Below are 19959 nucleotides of genomic sequence, written 5' to 3'. Positions count from 1 at the left end.
TCTTTACTAACATGTTTTTCTTCTTCTATGTTTGGACTTAAAAAAAAAACCCGCAAAAGCCCAACACCACCAATGACTAACCTAAAACTCCCTAACTTTGTAATGGAAACATTATTAATAGATAGCCATGGCCTTACATAAAATCTACATATGAATATAAAAACAAATATAAAAAGATCCAGGATCTTTTTCTTGAAAGTAAGATCTCAAACTAGACGTAGCAAATATTAATTTTACTGCCTTGTGAATTCTGCAGACCAAAAATATAATTAGAAACTGTTGCGTTCACTGAATAAAAGAGAATCAGCCATTCCATCATAATTCTAATATAAATAAAATTTTATAAGGATTTAGGATTGCTTTATAGAAGACCATATGATTAATTGTAATACATCTCTATTCTACTTCTCAGCAATACACAACCCAGAACTGAAGCATCAGATAAAAAATGCTGTATCATCTGCAAAAAATGGCATTTTATTCTTTAAAGACCGAACTTGGAAATCAAGAAAGCCTCACTCCAACCAAAATTTCTGTGATTAGACTGTAATTAATCTAACAAGCATACTGAACAAAATACGAGCGGTTTATGGAAATTTAAGTGTCTTTGTCTCCAGAGTGACTTAGACTGACTGAAAACTTCACTAAAAATCTGTACACCTTTAGCTTAACAAAGCGCTGATTATTTTTTGTTTTAATCGTAGAGACTTATTTAAACCTTTATAAAAACCGCAGCAAGCATTTAACTAGGCTGTGTGATTTCAAGGAGATTAATTAAAAAGTTATCCATACACTCTGTAGCCACAGGGCCTAAAATTATATTCTCATGTAAAATCTGAAGTAACAATATGCCTCTAAAACCTTCTGTCAACTTGATGCACAGGTCAAACATTAAAAAAATGCAGAGCCTATACTTGACTTCTAGTTATTTCTTTAAGCATTACATAGGCAGGAGAGGTGGTTTTTATTAAAAAAAGAAAACAACAAACAACCCACACAAAACAACAACAAAACCATCTCAGGAGTAATATAATTGCAGACTGAAGTGCACCATGGAGATCCTAGAAGTAGCACAGACACTGGACACACCACCGAAGCACAAAATTCAGCACAGACTTTATCCTGCACCAGGTTCTTTCATGCTGCTACAGTTGAACTGCCTGTAGATCCCCAGAAAGCTGGCTTAAAGCAATCTTGGCTGTCTTTGTAACATGGTGCAGTCTAAATTACGGAAGCTTTCTATACAACTGCTTGCCTGCAAATGGCAAACACTCTGAAGAAGAACTATTTCTGAAACATTCTAGCTTTCCTGACTCATGGAAACTCAACATACAATGAAAATCAGCTAAAAGTGAGAGCAGCTTTTAAAAACTGTACTAATTAGTTTCTGCAGTAGAAGCCCTGGGCTGTGTGGCAACGTGGAATGCTTTCTAAGTACCTGTTATGACACTGCAGGTAATGTTACCTGAATTCATTTGCTGGTATCATTAAGCTACCCTTAACTTGATGAAAACAAGCTTAAAGAAAATACCACAGTATGAAGCTATAGCAAATAACGGAAAACAACTGTAAAAAGTGCCACTTTTAAATAAAATGTACTACAGAATAAAGATCAAGAATGTTAATGCATGTTAAAGCATGAATGAGAATATAGCACAGAAAACAATACTTACTACACCAAATGACACCTCCTGGTGTAAAGTATCGTGGGTTAAGAATTGGAGAGGAGCTGAGGGAGGCAATGTTGGTGGATGGGCTGAGGGAGGGTATGTAAAACTTCCTACAGGAAGATGTTCTCCAAGCAGTTCTACTTCATTTTCTATCCTTTGAAGTGGCTACGATTAAAAAAAAGAAAAAAAAAAAAAAAGGAAAAAAGAAAGAAAGGGGAAAAAAAAGAGAGAAAGAGAGGCTTTGCTGCAATAATAGAGATGTAATTTCTTCCCAATAAATAACTGCAATCCCAGTTGTATATTCTGAGCTGCTGTGGTCAATTTTATAGGGTAAAAAAGAAATTTAAAATATTACAGGTATAATTGTATTCAGTTTCACATAGTAACTCTGTGAACAATTCCTGTGTCATTAACACTACCAAAAAGCAAAGACAACACTACACATGATATAAATTCACCTTTTCCAGCTAGCCATGCTTATAGACCAGGAATTTATGCGATCTAGCAAATATAGGAGTGGCTGTAATTTCCTGTGTCTTGCATTTTTCAGGACAAATATTTGCTTCCTTCTTGCCAGGCTGCTCTCACTGTATAACTATGCGAGAGAAAAAAATAAACAACCATAGACAAGAACTGAAATTGTGCCACAAAATCTGAAAAGTGGAGAGGAAACATGGCAACTCCAGTGGATTACACTGCAAATGATACTCAGTAATCAAGCAGATGCTTCCTAGGAGGGTCACGCAAGCAGTCCTACCAAGAATACACAGTCCAGAGGCTTCAGAAGCATGAGATTCCAGTTGTGTATTGTAATCTAGTCAACTGCAGCACCTCAGTCAGGCCCAAAAGTGCTCAAAAAATAACCAGTAATTGTCACTGTTTCATTAATACACCCTTCTGCTCCTGACACTGAATTCTACCATTTCACGTAAATTCAGCTAAGGAAGGCACCTTGTGGAATGAAAGGAGTATTGTTTCCCTGTTATGCAGAGCAAACTTTAAACACAAGGTATTCTTAAACCACCAAGATACAAGATTTTTGCCAGAGCTGAAAGCTGACAGGCAAGCCTAGTCAACAACCTAGGTAAGCAACCCAAGCACGTATGTTTTCTAAAAGGGAAGTCTTATAAAGATTATGCCTGAAAACTGTATTTTCCCAGCTGTTCTTCCATCACCGTAACAAACTGACTACAACCCTATCGACAGCTGAGACACTGCATGGGGAAGTCTCAGTATTTGTTAGGCAAAAATGAAGCCGTTCCCTGTTTCTGCATTAGTGAAATTGCAAACAAATGGACATGAGTGTGCAGATAACCCTACAGTAAGAGCTGTAGACCAGAACTGAAATACTGATTTCCCCTCGAATCCAAAACAGGGTCACGTTTTCCCATGCTTGCATAGTCCCTATCACTAAGCCAAGTCTGCTTAAGCAGAAGGCATCAGTAACTTTCGCTGGGGGGGTGGGCTGAAGAAAGGGAGACTGTAGGCTCCTGAATATATCTGGATGACCTAAGGTCATTATGTACTGGGAAATGCATGGGTCATTTAAAAATTAACTGAGAAATAACAGAAAGGAACATGTAAGGGAAGTAACGCTCTGTGCTTCCTTCTCTCTCTGCTAAGCCTTCCTCTGAGATCACTACTGCACTGCACAACCCCCTCTGGATTCTCTTCCGCTTCCTGTGAAAGAAATACCTTAAGGAATAGTTGGTGAAGCAAATATACATCTTTCTGACAGAAGTAAAGGCCTATGGAGAAACCGCACAGACAACAGCTGATGAAATCTGAAGAGAAACATGGTGAACTTAAAAATTACTTTTTCATCTTCATGCTAAGTGGTTACAGACTTCCTAAAGAAATTTAAGTGCAAAAACCTATTACTTTAAACAACATCCTTCTGTTTCCTCAATCAGGCATCAGCGCTATTTGCCCATCCAGCCCCACCAATTCTATGGAGAGGGGGGTAAGAAGCATTACTTACCGACCGCGACTGCTGTGCTTGGAAAGGAACAAACTGTCCTGGAGGAGGCAAGTGAGGAGGGTGGTGTGGAGAGATATGAGGCGGATGCAAAAGGAATGGGTCACTAGAAATGAGAGGTGGAAATGCTGCATATGGTACAGGTAGATGTTGGACTGAGCACGCCTGAAGCATCTGAAATAAAATGAAAACAAGATTATTTTTGTCTCTAGCACGAACATTCCCTATAAAACATTCTACACTTATTGTGGAAAGATACCATTAAAACAAAGCAGTTCTCTTGCCTCCTTGGAAAACCCTCCAAAACACACATAAATAGTAACTCACTCAAAGACAAGAAACAAGTGATTACTATAACAGGCTCTAAAAATACCAGTGTGACATCTGCTAGGTTCAAAGTAGCTCTCAGTTCTCATGAGGTCAGTGGGACTTTGGGTTTTCAGTATTCCAGATTAGACAGATTCTGAAGTGATGAGCAGATACATTTATCCTAGTTAATTTTGGTTTTCCCACATATTACATTCAAAACAAGATGTCAAAGCAATGGTCTTACAACCATTTTAAGCTGTAGATGGAGCTGAGGGACTCCAAGCTGTCAGACTGTGCCTTCAGACCTCTGCTGCCTCATATGCTAAGAATCATTCACAAGCTCTGCTCAGTTCTGCACTTTGAGGGGAGCCCCATGTTCTGATGAAAGCTCCCTAAGTGACAGCTGCTGTGGGAAGTAGCTCCTTTTCTCTCCTCTTTGAAATGCCTCACACAAAAGCAACATGGGGCACTGAAGTTTAAACACTGAAGTGATGAAGGCACTGCAGGGGAGGCAGGAATGTGCTCTGTGGAAGTGTTCAGTCTTACTTCCAACTCTAGATGTGAAACAGGAAGAAAACCTGCATTCTCTTTTTCTTGATCTTTAATCCAGCATCAGAATTTCAAGCATTTCTGTTACAATTCTGAAATTAAAAGACCAATTAATAAGATACTTGTTATCAAATCACATTTTACAAAGAAAGAGGACCCAGTTCTGATCTTTCACTTTTTCTTCTTTTTAGTCGTGTCACACAACATACATTGTGCATACGGACTATAATGGCATAAAATGGTAGAGACATCTAGTTTAAGAGCAGATTACAGTAGTGGAGGTAGAACTATCACCTCAATTTGGGATAGCTGACTGTGAGCATGACCGAAACTGTGAGCATGACCAAACATAAATCTTTACATACACTGAAACAGTAGCAGATTAATTTGATGTGACTATTTTTTCTTAAACGCTATTCACACTCAGCTACATTATTTTTCTAAAAAAGAAATACAACAAACAAGTATTTCTATTATTAAAATACATTTTTAATTTTATTTTGCTAAATTGAAAACTGTTCTCTGAAATAGCTGAAGATAAATTTGCAGGTAGAACTTCACATAGCGTTCTTTAAAAGAGGAGGCATTTTGGGGAACGTATTAAAATAGGTTTTGATCCCAAGATTCTGTATGATACCATAAGATTCTGTAAGATTACCATAGCTCCAGTGTACGTTTGGAATGATCTGCGCTATGCCCATGGCAGTTTTAAAGTTAGAGCAAATGAGGCTACATTATCTTTAAAGTGGAAAGAAATTAAAACTGCCTGTTTATTCTTTCAGGCTTTTTGGAAACTTTTGTTGTCTGAACATGTTCTTCCAAGAAATTCTGAAACTGATGAAGGTACTTAATAAGTGACATTTGCTTATTTTATAGTTACAGACGTAGCAGGAGAGACAAATATTACCAAAGTAACAGAAGAATACTGGGAAGCTCACAGATGAAGCTGGTGAGCAAAGCAAACACGCTGGAGGGTAGGGCTACCTTTCAGATGTACTTTGATAGGGTGCAGAAACTGGCTGACAGGAACCATGTGAAGTTCAGCAAAGGCAGATGTGAAGTCTGGCACTAGGAGAGAGTAACACCATGGAGCAGGACATTTTGAAACTGACAGATTGCTGAGCAGATTTGCAGAAAAAAACAGTTGGGTTCTGGTGGACATGTCAAACAGGAGTACAAAAGCCACAGTGTACTGCTGCAGTCAAAAAGCCATACTGCATGCTGGGCTGCATTACTGAGAATGTAGCTAGTGGTCCGTTGATGCGATTCTGTCCCTCTGCTTGGAACTTGGGAGCCTGTATCAAGTCCTGTGTCCAGTTTTGTCTTCCCCAATGCCAAAGAAAGACACTGACATACTCGAAATGAGTCCAGTGGAAGACAACAAGATGACCAGGAGCTAGAAGCACACTACATAAAAGAGGATGCAGAACTGGATTTGCTCTGCCTTAAAAAGAAAAAACTAAGCGAAGACTTCACCACTATCTTCAGCTGCATTATTAGAGTAGATAGGCAGAACCTGACTCTTCCTCAAGGGGCAAAGTGAACGGACAAGGACCAACAGGACCAAGTTGCAGCAAAGAAAATTCAACCAGATAGAAGAAATTTTTCACAATGGCAGTTAAACACCAGAGTTAAAATCCTTATATCTGTCTGGATTTCCCTAAGTCCCAATATAGTTTTAGCTTTTTTTCTGTTGCTGTTTTTTACAACATGTTCCTTTCTTGCATTGCTGAATTTACTATGCAAGTGTTCTTCCAGTCTCTGTGCTTTGCTCCACTAACACTACCACTAAATAGAAGAAAAAAGTTGTGTCTCATCCTGCCTCAGGCATACACACTGACTCATCTAGCAGTTTTCACCAGTCTGAAAGGTAAAGGGAAATACTGCCCACAAATACTCCAGACTGGCCAGCAGTATGCTGCAGACCTTGTTGTCTCTCATGGGCATAAATGGTACCTGGACAAGACGAATGCAAATTACCCTCACTCTTCAATGAGCAGCTTAAAGAAACACGTGGCCACATCTAGGATTTTATTTCAGTGTCACAGGTTTGCTCATACATACCCTCAGGTCACAGAATGTGCAACAGAAAAAGTTACACACTGCAGACAAATGCAGTGCTGGGAAAGACCAGTGTTTATACCAACATTATAAACAGTTACTGGACATCACATATAATATTTATGTATGATATTACAGATCTATACTAGAAAAAGGTGGGGGGAAAAAAGCTGTGACTCTTCCAGCATGTCCTGCAACCTTGATCTGTACAGCTGAAACTTCTTGGGGTACAATTCTTCAGCTCTGGTGCCTGTTAACACGTAATGATGAAATTTCCACAGAATGGTAGCATCTGAATGTTATGACCTGGAAAGTGGTATCTCCAAGCTGATACACAAAGATTTCTGAGAAAACAGTTTATTTTTTTTTTCAAATTTAAAGCTGGCAAATTAGCCAGTCAAGGCACTTCATTTTACTCTCAGAAAGGCACAGACAGACATCATTATTAAAGAATATTTTGATACATTTTATGACATTTTGAGACAGAAGTACCCTTCTCAGCTTTCGGTGATCTTTCTTCTGAGAATTAGTAAGAACCTGAAAATTAACTTTGGAATATCAGACCTTTTTGTATATAACCAATCCCTGAACAAGGTCTCTGCTAAGTAAGTGTTTTTTTCTGGGTGAGCTGCCTAATAAAAAGCCTTAGAAACCTTCCTCTTACACTATTTGAAAGTATGCAGAACAGCTGCTGGTAAGAAGTCAGTTCATGAACTCGCGTTTAGCTTGAATCGAAAACCATCAGGACTCTATACCATGAACAGTCACACTCTATAAAGACAGTAAGTAAAGTACCATATGCTTACCAGCTCTAAAGCCTACACTGCTATGCCACTGCAATTTACCATGGGGCGGGGGGAAAAAAGGCTATTTCCACATGAAGTCACACAGACACTGAAGCTCCAAGGTGCCACTCCTATGTCTAATATTGAAGCTGCTGTAACTAGAGACACACTTACTGGGGGAGGCACACTGCAAACTGGAAGGTGCTGCCCACTGAAAACCACTGAGCACCCTGGGACCTGCTGCGTGCTGCAGGCTGGGATGTGCTGGCCTGTGCAAAGTGGTATCCCATGTGGAGCCACCGTTGTCACTGTGTATGAGACAGGAACTGTGCCCTGATGGATCTGCAGTGAAAGAAAAGTAACGTTTAATGACCTACTGTAAACTCTCAGTGTTGTACAGCACAATGAGTAAGACAGAGAGCTTATACCTACATAATAGAAAAAAATACATTCAACATGAAGGTGTAGGAGGCACATGCCTGTAACTCCTGTTAATTAAAATATTTTTTTCAATGGAGTATTACTTATTGATCAGCACCTTCTGTGTACAGCCAAGAGGGATCTCTCAGCTTTAAATGTTAGAACTTCCAAAGGCACCTTAGAGTTACCCAGAAACATCTCAGACTATTAAGCCTGCCCGCCACCCGCGCCCCCCGCCCCCCAGCCCAGGCTAGTTCTTAAAAAATAAGAAGGCAGTAACTCCCACAAAAAAAGCTAATCTACAAGTAGTTAAAGAATCTCCCCTGAAGAGACTGGTTCAATAACAACTCAAAAACTTGCATCTCTAACAAACATGAGAATTGTGTAGATCTTTCTTCCAAAGAGACCAATCTCTTGATTCGCTCTCAGACCACCACTCAAACTAAGTCTCCCAACCTAGATACAACAGAACAGCTAACCGCAAATGGCCAAAAGAAAAGTAAACATGAATATGAAGCAGCATATCTTCCTAAATACACACACTGATACCTAGGTATCAACGTACGTGTTAGGAAACACATTGACATAACTCAATATTCTAGCTAATGATATTCCCTAGAATTTAATCATCAAACTAAGATCCAAAGGTATTCTGGACCTAAAAACCACTTGAGTTTTGTTGTGGTTTTTTTGGTTTTGTTTTTTAAATAATAACCGAGAAATCTTTGACGCTCTGATAAAACCGAAAAGGCTTAAGTGTGAGGGAGCACAGATTAATAAAAAGTAATTACTCTGAAGAAGCTTCCTCTTCCTTCATGATCTGCTAAAATGAAACCTGCTTGCTTCAAATGGAACAAGTAAGGGCAGCTCATTAGGAAAGGCGAGGATGAGTAAAGACAGCTAACCTGCTGAACTGGTAGCATACAGTCAGACACAGAGGCCAAAACAGAACACAGATCAGTGAACAGAACTTAAGAAATCTCACCTGTGTATCACTAATGACTGAAACCAGGAAAGACAATGAATTTGACCAGTTCTGGCTCAGCTACAAAAGTTGGGCATACAGTGCAATGCTGGGTGTGATTCTGAAATGTTTGCTGCTCAGAGTAATAATAAAAAATGACCTTTCAAAATGGTTATGTCCCTGAAGTATAAAACATGATCATGACCTCAGTTAATGTGGACACACGAACATCTGATCACAGATGGTGCTTGGAAATCAGAGGCAGTGGGATGAACAACTGTTTATCCAGGCTCACCACAACGTAATCTTTCAACAAAAAGCAAAAGCACAATTTGAATTTTTGAGATACTGCAGCAGTAAAATTGTTCATCAAAATGCAAGGCTGTGAGATGGCTGGAATGGCATTAGCTTCTGTCCTTGCTTGCACTTGCTCCCAAATGCAAATACTTCCCTACCGAGAACTGCTCTGCATGCATAATACAACACACCAGTGGTATCAGCTGCATTGAACACAAACCAGTTTTTAAGCAGGGATGTTAAGAGATGCATTCTATGCATATGCAGTCTGGTAAGTGGACATCCAGATAACCTGTTCTATTTCCCAGTTAATCACTACATAGCAACTAATATACTTCTGCTGCAGCCTGTTTGTTTAACAAACAGTAACAACAACAAAAGTTACCTCAATAGGACAACTTCTTTCACAGGTCCTCAGCTGCAGAATTCTATACCAACTCCTGACACAGAAAAGAATTACCTACTTTCTGGACCACCCACATACCACATTTTTTCCATGTCATTTAAGGAGGAGTTGATTATGCTTGGGTGGCTGTACTATCCAGACAGTACTATCATGAGTTCTGCTATCATGCAGGCAACCTATTACAGGCATTGTCAATTATGCTTCTAAAAAATGTATTTTAACCGTTTAACTCCTAAGCTAAGGAGAAGTATTTCACATGAAATCAAATACAGTCTTAATTATCATATCACATCTTTATCATATTACATTAACTTCAGAAGCAAAAAAACTGCATTTCAGAGGTTTGAACTAAAGGCCTACAGAACTATGTCAACACAGACATCAACAAATTGTTAAATGTCTACCTTCTTTATTAAAAGTATGGACTTCCTTTTTGTTTTTTTTCACTGCCTAATGCAGTGCTCCATACACCAATAATATAAAACAGAAAAAACGCTTTGTAAGAAGGCAAACAGAATTTAGTGTTAAGTGATTTTCATTGCCAACTAATCTGGGGAGGAGAGGGATCTTTAACATTTGGGGAAAAAAACCCAAAACCCAAACCAGACATCTTCAACACCCTTCTGTTTCTACTTTAGAATTTACTCTTACCTGATCATGAATGTCAACCATCACTGCATTCTGCTGTGGTGGGTGAGCAGCTGGGTGCAACATACGAGGAGATACATTTGGTGGGCGGAAGGCTCGGGGCTCTTCTATTGCTTGCTGCTGTCCATAGGAGAGATGGTGATAGTTTTCATCCTGGTTAATGGAATTATGTCTAGACAAACGATCTCTCCTTGTTCTCTGACGTCGAACAGGAGGACTGGAAACGCATTAAAAAATTAGAGATTATACAAATGACACAAATCCTTCTTAATAACTAAAACCACAAGAGAATCAAGTATCAAGAAATATTTTACACTGGCAAATTTTACAAGAACAGGTTTATTAGATTGGAAAACTTGTTACTGACAGAACGGCTAAAAGCCTTCAAATGACACCTTTTTCAGCACAGAAGAACTTAACAGAGCATAGCTTAATGCTGTAAAAAAACTGGGCAAAGAACTCTTATGTAAATACTAATCTGTTAAAAAAATAGCACTTGGATTGCTAAAACAAGCGCTCAGAAGTCAAAATAGCAAACTTCAAGAGATTTCTGTGCACTTGTAAGTAAAGAAAAAAGCATTAAGTAAAAATCCTTCATTACACGATCACAGATTTCCCCAGGGTCCTTGCTCCAATCTGGCCACAGAATGGTTGCTGCTCACTAAGTGAAGGCAGACAAAGCAGTAGACTCCTCTGAAGAAACAAATGAATTTTTCAGTGCTCTCAGGTTCACTACACAACTGAGTGTTTCATCAAATTATCTCCAGCAGATCCCAGGAAATTGTGATTGTGGTCATCTTCCTTTTTCAGAATGGAGAACTGTTGTGTAGAGTGATTTAGACCAGAGCATCCACTTCTGAGCAACTGATCTACAGGCGCAGGATCTGATCATGTACTCTTACATGTGTGGATGTTCTGAGCAGATCTGCTACTGTCTCGAGCTGAGACTTCTGTAAATCAGAGACCAGCAGCTCACATTCAGCACTCAGAAAACTATGCCCACACAAATAATAAACTCACAGTTATAAGTTTTGATTAAGCCACCTCTCCTTTATTTAGAAAGGGAAACAATTGAAAGCACAAAAACCATCCCCCAGTACTTTCAATACATGCCTTCCAATCTCCAAAACACGTAAATTACAGATCCCACAGGCAACAGTAAAGCTACATGGCGAAATCCCACTTATGGAACAGGCTGACAGAACCAAACTGCAGAGAAGAGACAAGAAGGGTCTGTGACCGTTAGAACACATCCTCTCCGACAGTGCATGGAAGAGAACATTCTTTGCTCTCACTATTCCCATTGCTATTACCAAGTAAAAATCAAATAAACCTGAAACCTGTTGGCAAATCCCAGATATTCCTCAAGTTACATCCAGCTTTTGTGCTGTGTGAAGCAGACATACTCGGGGCAAGGGAGAACATACTGCCAGCTCTTCAGATACTACTGTGAGTATATGATATAATGTCATAAGCCACCATTTTTCTACCCTAGTTCACAGGGATGTTATGCTATTATTGCCCTTCTTAGGCAATAATGAAAAAAAGAACTGAAACAAATGCTAATTCACAACAGGTGAGACAGAAGGCATAACACCAGACTAACACAGCATTCTTAAACAACCCACAACCAACCAACCAAAAAAAATGCATAGCCTTCTTTATCGTTACAAGCTACCACATTAGAACGTACAAGCTGTATTTTCTTCTAAGCACTGAGAATCTTAAATTACTAATGTATTTGTCTTAATATCGGTCTCCTTTCCCAGAGCTTTTGTTGCACTCCTCATGTCTGTATTACTAGTATGATACACTTGTTAAATTCACATTAGTAATCATAATCTAACCACAGACCTATTAATGCAAAAGATGTTCTGATTTTTGGAGTACTAAGGTTGCTGTAAAGTTGCTGTTTCCTGCTATGAAACAGAAATGCTCTGAAAACTTCAACACAAAATGTTTATGGGAGAATTTCTGTTTGGAAAAGTTGCAGGAATAGAGCAAGATTACATAAGACAGCGCCAATACTTTGGAAAGCGAAGAACAGGTATTCTCTAGCTGCAACCAGCACTTATACAAGGTAGCTTCTCATACAACTACTCTTACCCCTGTCTTTGTTAAAAGGTCTGGATCTACTTTCCTATGAACTCAGAATTATGAGAATGCACAGCCAGAAAAAGCTGGCAAAACTTCTGGAGTGTGTTTTTTTTAATGAATGGAGTTCTTTGGAAAAACCAAAACTGGATCTTTTTCCTAAGTAGAGTTATATAGAAATTACACTTTTCAATTCAGCAACATTCAGAGCATCCACGTACATAGCTCAACAAGCTTCCCAAATTATTGGAAATTACTTCAGAAGAATTGTCAAGACATGGGTCTATCAGTAATGAACTTTTGCTTGAAGTCTTTACACTCCTCTGGTTCTAAATGCACAATATAAGCATGGTAAATGTCCAGTTAAAACAAAGAAACAGGATGAAAGAAAACTGCAGCAATTCCTGCCCTCAGGTAATAATAGCCATCAAAAGGTATCCGTAATTGCAGAAGTAGTATTTGCAGATCTTAGTATTTTCTGACATGGGGGATTTCTTTGCAGTAGTACGTTCTGAAGTCCCATTAGTTCAGATTTACATTCAGGACAACAAGGAAAAAAAGCACAGATGAAAGGTGAGGCACAGCAATGGTACAAGTCTGCCATTTCACAATGACCAGTAAAGATAAATTGGAATGGCCTTCTCTGTTTCATATAGGCATGCAATATGCTTTTACACAGTTTATCCGTACTATAAGTAGCTGGATAAAAATAACATCTTTCTGCAAATTCATAATACCAGAAGGCTACCTTTCTAAACACAGTTATTTATTTGCTTAGAAGAAATACGAAAAAGCCCACAATGAATTAGGGCACTGCTGTGCTAGGCCCAGGACAAAATCGCTGATAGAGAGAGGTAAGGTCTAAATAGTAAATCAGATAACAGAAAAAATCTAGACAATAAAAAACCAGCACAGCCCGTGCTGACCAACAGGAGTGAACTGGTAGGACAAAAGAGTTAATGCCAATGATATTGGGTAAGAGCATGATGTCTGCACTAGACACACTTCAGAGGTTTTGTTTACACATGCCCTAGTCTGTTCCCTTGAGCTGAATGACCATTTGCAACTGGAATGCACCTTTCATCTTATCATCACCTGAAAACCCCATTAACTCTGAGACCAGTCTCTGAAGGGAAGAGAGAAAACGGCGCAGGCAAAACCAGAAACTGGCTTCAAAAGCACATGTGTAACTGCATCTGAAGCATTAAGAACAGATGCAGTCACAATGATCTTAAGGAAACAAACATTGATCCATGACAGTGTTTATTAGTTCTGATACAGCTCCAGAGCATTCAAAAGACACAAAGACTGCTGCAAAGTAAGAGACATGTTGTTTTCCCTAATGATTCTGTTCTAGGAGAGGAAACTGTGTGTGGTACTATTCTGGAATTGCCCTAGAGCCAGCTCAAACACAACAGGGCACCCAAGCTAAAATAATGCCAACTCAAGTTCAGGGAAACAAAGTACTGACACATTCAAATGTCTCTTGATTAGAGCAAAAGCATTTGTTACTACCGAAGAGCAGGTGAGGTGGCCCTAGAAAGAGTAATGCTTTGTGTTCACAACTGCTGCATCCCACCCAACAACTCCTGTCAGACTGAAGATGGCTCTGCACTTGTGTGTCTCTCCATTTGCAGCACAGTTTACTTGCAAGCCACAGGCCACTACCTCAGTAATACCCAACTGCATCTGAATGTCAGACACCTGACCCAGGCACATTCACCTCCCACACATCCCATTCTTCTCCTTCATCCCACAGCATATCCAAACTGTCTAGATTCAGCTATCTGGCACTTAGCTTGTCAAGCACTCTACTTACACTGCAGGAGATGTTAATGAAAATTGGAAAGAAATCTGTGTAGCTTGGCTGGACAACAAAAAATAATGGCCAAATGCAGCATATTCTAGGCATCCCCGTTCAGATCATTTTAAGGCAAAAAACCACTCTGTAGACCAAATGCCTCTGTTGAGCACCCCTGTATGAAATTGTACAGAAAGCTTAACCTTCTGTCTTCACAATAATAACACTGCAAGTCCACAATTCAACATCTTTCCTAAGTTTGACAAGCTGTTTTGAGAGCTGTGCATTTTGAATGCCACTGACTGAAAGCTTTCAGATTCATGGACTTGAAGAAAAGATACAAACCCAGCATGTTTTAAAAACTCTTGCCTCAAAACTACCCCTGACTGATCATGGTTGACAAATTTGATTTGTGAAATCAGAGGAAAAACAGTTGTGTATTTCTTAAGTCTAATTTTCTATATTCATGAAAAATCACAGACATTTCAATTTAGTACAACAAATGAAGCCACAATATTTCTCAATGCAGTAGACGATCCAGCATTTTTGAGGCAGAATGCGAGGCAATGAAAGCTTGTCTTTTGGATAATTAGTTTAACTACAACAGTAAAGAACTCTGTGGTTTTGTGCTTTTCTATACTATCATCCATCCAGGCACAAATTCAACCTGGCCATCCCAATCTCTATTCTTCCACGACCATTGGAACTTCTTCCAAAATCTCTGCTTTTAAAAGTTAATGAGCCACAAGCTAAAATTAACATGAAAATGTAACTCCTGTTACATGTGATTTGCTACCTCAGCAACCATTTGACACTATGCCAGCCTCTTCACTCTCCCCAGCCAGTATCCCTCATCTTTATTTAGATGTTTTTATGTAAGAAAATAATAGTGACTGCAGTGAAAATTATGGTATTGCATCAGTAACTCTCAGTATCTTTAAAAGTACACTGATGAGAAAGATTTTTTCCTTGCATTTTTCTAAATGCTTATTGCTCCAGCGCAGACTGAAAGAGAATGAGGTTCATAATAAAAAATGTTAATGAACACTTCTTTCCCCACATGATTCACACAAATTATGGAATGATGCACCAACCTGAATTACTTCAAGTAACTTTTCAGTAACAACTGTAACAACTTACAGCTCAAAGGAAATGTCAACATGTTCATCATGCATGATCTAGTCAGCTCTGCCTGAAATACATCTCCCTCGAGCTGAAATTAGGAAGAAGAAATTGTTTCCCAATCTACACAGCTTGCTTACCTCCTCCTGTTTCGTGCAGGTGTGTTGCATCTTTCCCCTGAGAAGTGGTGTTGGTTGGGCCGAGCCAGAGGAGGCTGCCTATTTGATGTCATCTCCCATGGTCGCATTGGTGGCGATGGGGCTGGTGATGCTGCTGTATAGTCAAAGACTGAATGGGAAAGGCGCTGTCGCTTGGGACTAGGACTGTCTTCACTCTACGCCAGTGCAAAACAAAACAAAACAAAACAAAACAAAAAACAACCGACAAACAAAACAGAACAAAAACAAAACCCACCTCCAAATGAGTGAATTACAATCCATACTTCAGCATTGCTTTGCAGCTAGCATTAGGAGTGACTTATTGAAGACCGCACTAAAACATCATGAAATTGAACAATCTGCAAGTAGTTGTCTACTTACTATCTTTACAACACAGATTTGTAATGTCTTCCTAAACCCTAAAATAATTACTGCTAAATTATATTTTAACAGCATTAGAAGATAAAGAGTCAAACATCCATGCAACACCAAGAAACAAAAGTAACATGGAGAAAGTAAGGCGTAGCCTATTTTATACCCCTACCACCCTAGCATTTACAGGCTACAGAGGCAGGAAAAGATGTCTAAGCAGTCTTGCTTAGACAACAATGAACACTGTACTTGTCAGTAAGATGTCATACAGAGGCTGCGCTCTGCACTGCGCCCGTGTCCTATCAGGTCTGTACTTACATAGCTAATCAGATATTTGCTCTGTACTGTAGCCTGTTTTAATTCTGCCAGCTCAGAACAAAGGTGCTTCGTTTTTCTACTTAATTTGTACAGTGACAGCCATTGAAAAGCCACATAACCTGAAAAAAAACCTAATCACCAATCTTTGGTTAAGTCTGTGCATTTCACTAAAATTCTTCAGGGCCTACACTAGTGCCTGAAGTTTTCCGTGCTAGTGATATGAAGGCAATTCACCTCCGAGTAATGTTTTCCTGGTTGGTTCTGAACACAAGTACCTCTCCTCTTCATTGGTGTCCATGCTATTGAACCACTACACAGAGCTGTCATTCTTCTCAAAAGTTCCCACAGATGTCTCTGAACCCAGCAGCAGCAAATGCAATAAACATCCCTCCTCTTCACCCCACTGTTCTGTCAAATTTGTAACATGTCAGGCTGTTAACCAGCGTCACAACGGAAAATACAGAAAAATACAACTTCTACTCCAGAGCTCACCAACTGAACATAGAAAACCCTAAAAGTAACACATGAACTACCACACTGCATCCATCCTTAAGTCCAACAACCACATAGATTTCTCTGGCTGAACACTCCTGGTGCAAGCCAAATTGTAATGTTTTGCTGCTTGTCCACTCGCCCCACCACTTCCATTTCAGTCCACCACGGCATGATTTCAATTAACCAAAATGACCCCAAATTTGCGATTAATTGCAAATGGCTCATGCAAAGAAAACTGAACTTGTCTGCAATGGCTTTGTATGCCTGAACTACCCCTCTCAGAGCATGGTAATCCACAGACGCATTAGAGGTCTTACTTCAGATTTACCTGTAGACTAGACTATGGACCATTTCTCGTTCTTTGCTTTATAGGGGCCTACCATTCTCTGAACACTATCAGTTGCTTCTCGGAAGGTTACCATTGACACATAGCTTGCCCTCCTATGTTCTTTCCAGTGTAAGCATGCCCTTTTTTAACACCTAAAAGTTTTTTCCAGGGATTAAAGAGAAAAAAGGTTTTTTTTCCTCTGACTTTTGGCCATTTTTACTAAATTTCAGTACTTCTCAGCCCCATCTTTCAAATACTTTCAACACAACCTGCGGTTTTCCCCTACTACAGCTTATCTCAAGCAGTCACTAGTAATGATTACAGTCATGAACAAAAAAGGCACTGGGTGGAGTCATTGAGGCCCCGATGGTCTCGTAAGCGTTACTGTCTTCTTCCATCTCACCCCCAAAAAGAGGCAGAGGCAGAAATTTAACTTATGTGTGGTATTACGAGGTAGAGTTTACTGGCCAGTTCAGTTCAGAGCTGTATTTAACTAACCTGTTGCTCTTGGAAATGCACTGTGCAGTGTGGTTGCGATTTTTTGTCATCAGGTGTCTTTGCACCACAGCATGTCCTGGGTAATGTGTTTTTTTCCCCATTCACCTAATCTGTCGTTACTCTCAACAATGAAGAAATATGAAAGATGTCATCTCTCCACCAGTCTGCCCCTCGCAAAACTTTATGAACCCATCAACTAGCTCCAATGGAACTCACCAATGTCTAAAAAAAAATATTTCTATTCTGACAAAAGGTTAGTATCTGGTGAAGGGGGAAGAGAAGTGGTTATTCCCACTAAGGAAAAGTTACACAACACTCAACTGTTACACACTGTAATAAATGCTTGCTCACTGATTAATGAAAAAAATGTACATGCAACTATAAACTAATCCAGGATGGGTATTAAGAGACAGAGCATTGGACTTTGCTGTAGTTTGTGTATCAGAGAAGCAGCAGTAGAAATTAAACTGCAAAGAACACTGGAGTCATGTTTCCAAACATGTTTTATTTCTGCTGCAAGAAAGACAGCAGTGTATTTCCACAGAATTATTGTACATTAATCCTCCTGTTAAAGTCCTCTGCATAAAAGTTAGCTCACAGACTAAGAGGATTTTCTGTGTTTGTCTAGGATTTCCAAGTAACTTTTAAGCTACCAAAAACCAAAACACGCTGATTGCTTTTTACCTCTTCTTAGAAATCAATGGTAAAATCAACAGATAAAGTAAATGCACAAACATCCCACAACTGCACTTCAGTAAACATGTAATATTCTGTTCTTCCCAAAATCTTACATAAAGTATCACTCAGAAGCAGTGCACACAGAACATTTTCGTGGACTATTACCTCAGTAATATGCTGTAAACAATGCAATAAACTGTAACAATTACCACCTACCCAGGTATTTTCATAGCCACATCCACTACTAGTAACCAATTACCTCAAACTTCCGCTTTCATTAACTCAGGCCTTGAAGCATGTCACAGGCTGCACAGGTACATGTCGAGTGATGTAATGGACTTTTTTTATCAATTACCTATATTAGCCCTGAGAAAAGTAAGTGTACAATGCTTCCCACAGATTTTTCTACATTAAAAAGTTGTGAATAACAACTGTGGAAATTTTTTGAGGAAGCAACCTTTGTAACAAAGCCATTTATTTGGAAGACACAAAGGAAAAGAAGTATAAAACCAACCTGAGACAGACATGCACCACCTTATACAAAAAGATCTTTGAAAAAAAAATCAGTGCTAGCCTACTGGTATTATGCCTTGGCAGTATGCCATGGTTTAACCCAGGGGCCCTCTAACTAGGGCCCGCGGGCTGGATACAGCCCCCCAGGGTCCTCAATCCGGCCCCCGGTATTTACAGACCCCCCTGCCCGCCCCCCCCGCCGGGGGTTGGGGGGAAACCAAGCAGCCGCAGATGGCTGCCTGCCACTGCATCCGCCCCAGCCCCTGGTTAAAGTGTGAGGACCCCTGGTTTAACCCCAGCGGCATGTACGGACCACACAGCCTCTCGCTCACTGCACCCCCCTCCAAGGACTGCGGAGGAGAGTGGGCAAAAAGGTAAAACTTGAGGGTTGAGATAAAATAAAATCATAATGTAACAATTGTAATGAGAAGGAGGGAGAAGGGGGAGAGGAACAGAATCCAAAGGGAAAGGAATAAAACCCAAGTGATGCACAATACCACTGCTCACCACCTGCTGACTGATGCTCAGCCAGTCCCTGAGCAGCCATCAGTCACCCCCAACTAACTCCTCCCGTTTATATACTCATCATGACGTCCCATGGTATGGAGTATCTCTTTGGCTAGTTCAGGTCAGCTGTCCTGTGTCCCCTCCAATTTCCCGTGCCCCCCCAGCCCTTGCACTGGCAGGGCCTGAGAAATTGAAAAGTCCTTGACTGAGTATAAACACCACCCAGCAATAACTAAAACCATCAGTGCTGTCAGCATTGCTCTCACACCAAATCCACACAGCACTGCACCAGCTGCTAAGAAGCAAATTAACTCTGTCCCAGCTGAAACCAGGAGACAGTACTGAACAAGAACTGTAACCTTCCAAACAAGTGGAGTAGAAAGAGAAAGCAGAAAACTACATCAAAACATTCTCTACTTTTCCATTTTTATGTTAATGATAAAATGTAACTAATAATTATTATTATGAACAAGGAAATAAGTGTTTAACCTCTCTACTTCTGTGTGTGACTGGGGTACTTACTAGAAGAGTGTTCTTACCTACCTACAATTGCATTTCATCCACCTTTAATGTGTGAAAAAGTTAGGACTAATCTGATAGCAAATCAGATAGCAATGAAGAAAGGACAACACAGGCCACAAACGATGAAACATCAATTACACCATCTTTCTCTATGTGCTGCCAGGCACCAAAGACAAAGTAGATTACTTTAGCAAGATATATTGATCTTAGTTCTGTTTTCCCCAGTGCTTGCTGGTAGCCTACCAACCATTTACAAAAGCCAGCTACCTAGAACTGCAAGCAAATTTTGGTTAAAACATTTTCACAGAAACACTGCCTAGAATGCAATTTCCAGAGCTAAACCATCAGCCTGATTAATACCAAAATTATCAGTCCCCTCAAATGCATTGTTTCCCCTGTCCACTCCAAAAATAGTGTTTTCTTCCACGTATGTATTAACTGTGTGAGAAATATGGTTTGACCTTTA

General features: G+C 39.7%; 1 protein-coding gene across 4 annotated transcripts in view; it reads right to left on the bottom strand.

The window, feature by feature from the left end:
• The window catches only part of RNF38 (ring finger protein 38), a 112077-nt gene that overhangs the window by 14462 nt on the left and 77656 nt on the right, over positions 1-19959 (bottom strand). For all 4 annotated transcript variants that reach the window (XM_037372937.1, XM_037372936.1, XM_037372938.1 and 1 more), the window contains 5 exons: positions 15245-15438; positions 10091-10304; positions 7527-7694; positions 3652-3822; positions 1674-1835 (listed from right to left, as the gene is read on the bottom strand). In XM_037372937.1, coding sequence (XP_037228834.1) covers positions 1674-1835; positions 3652-3822; positions 7527-7694; positions 10091-10304; positions 15245-15438 — 909 coding nt within the window. The remainder of the gene's footprint in view (positions 1-1673; positions 1836-3651; positions 3823-7526; positions 7695-10090; positions 10305-15244; positions 15439-19959) is intronic.

Source organism: Falco rusticolus, chromosome Z, assembly GCF_015220075.1.
Source record: "Falco rusticolus isolate bFalRus1 chromosome Z, bFalRus1.pri, whole genome shotgun sequence".
NCBI classification, from domain to species: domain Eukaryota; kingdom Metazoa; phylum Chordata; class Aves; order Falconiformes; family Falconidae; genus Falco; species Falco rusticolus.
Note: the sequence above shows the minus strand (reverse complement) of the source record. Positions and strands in the feature narration are given on the sequence as shown.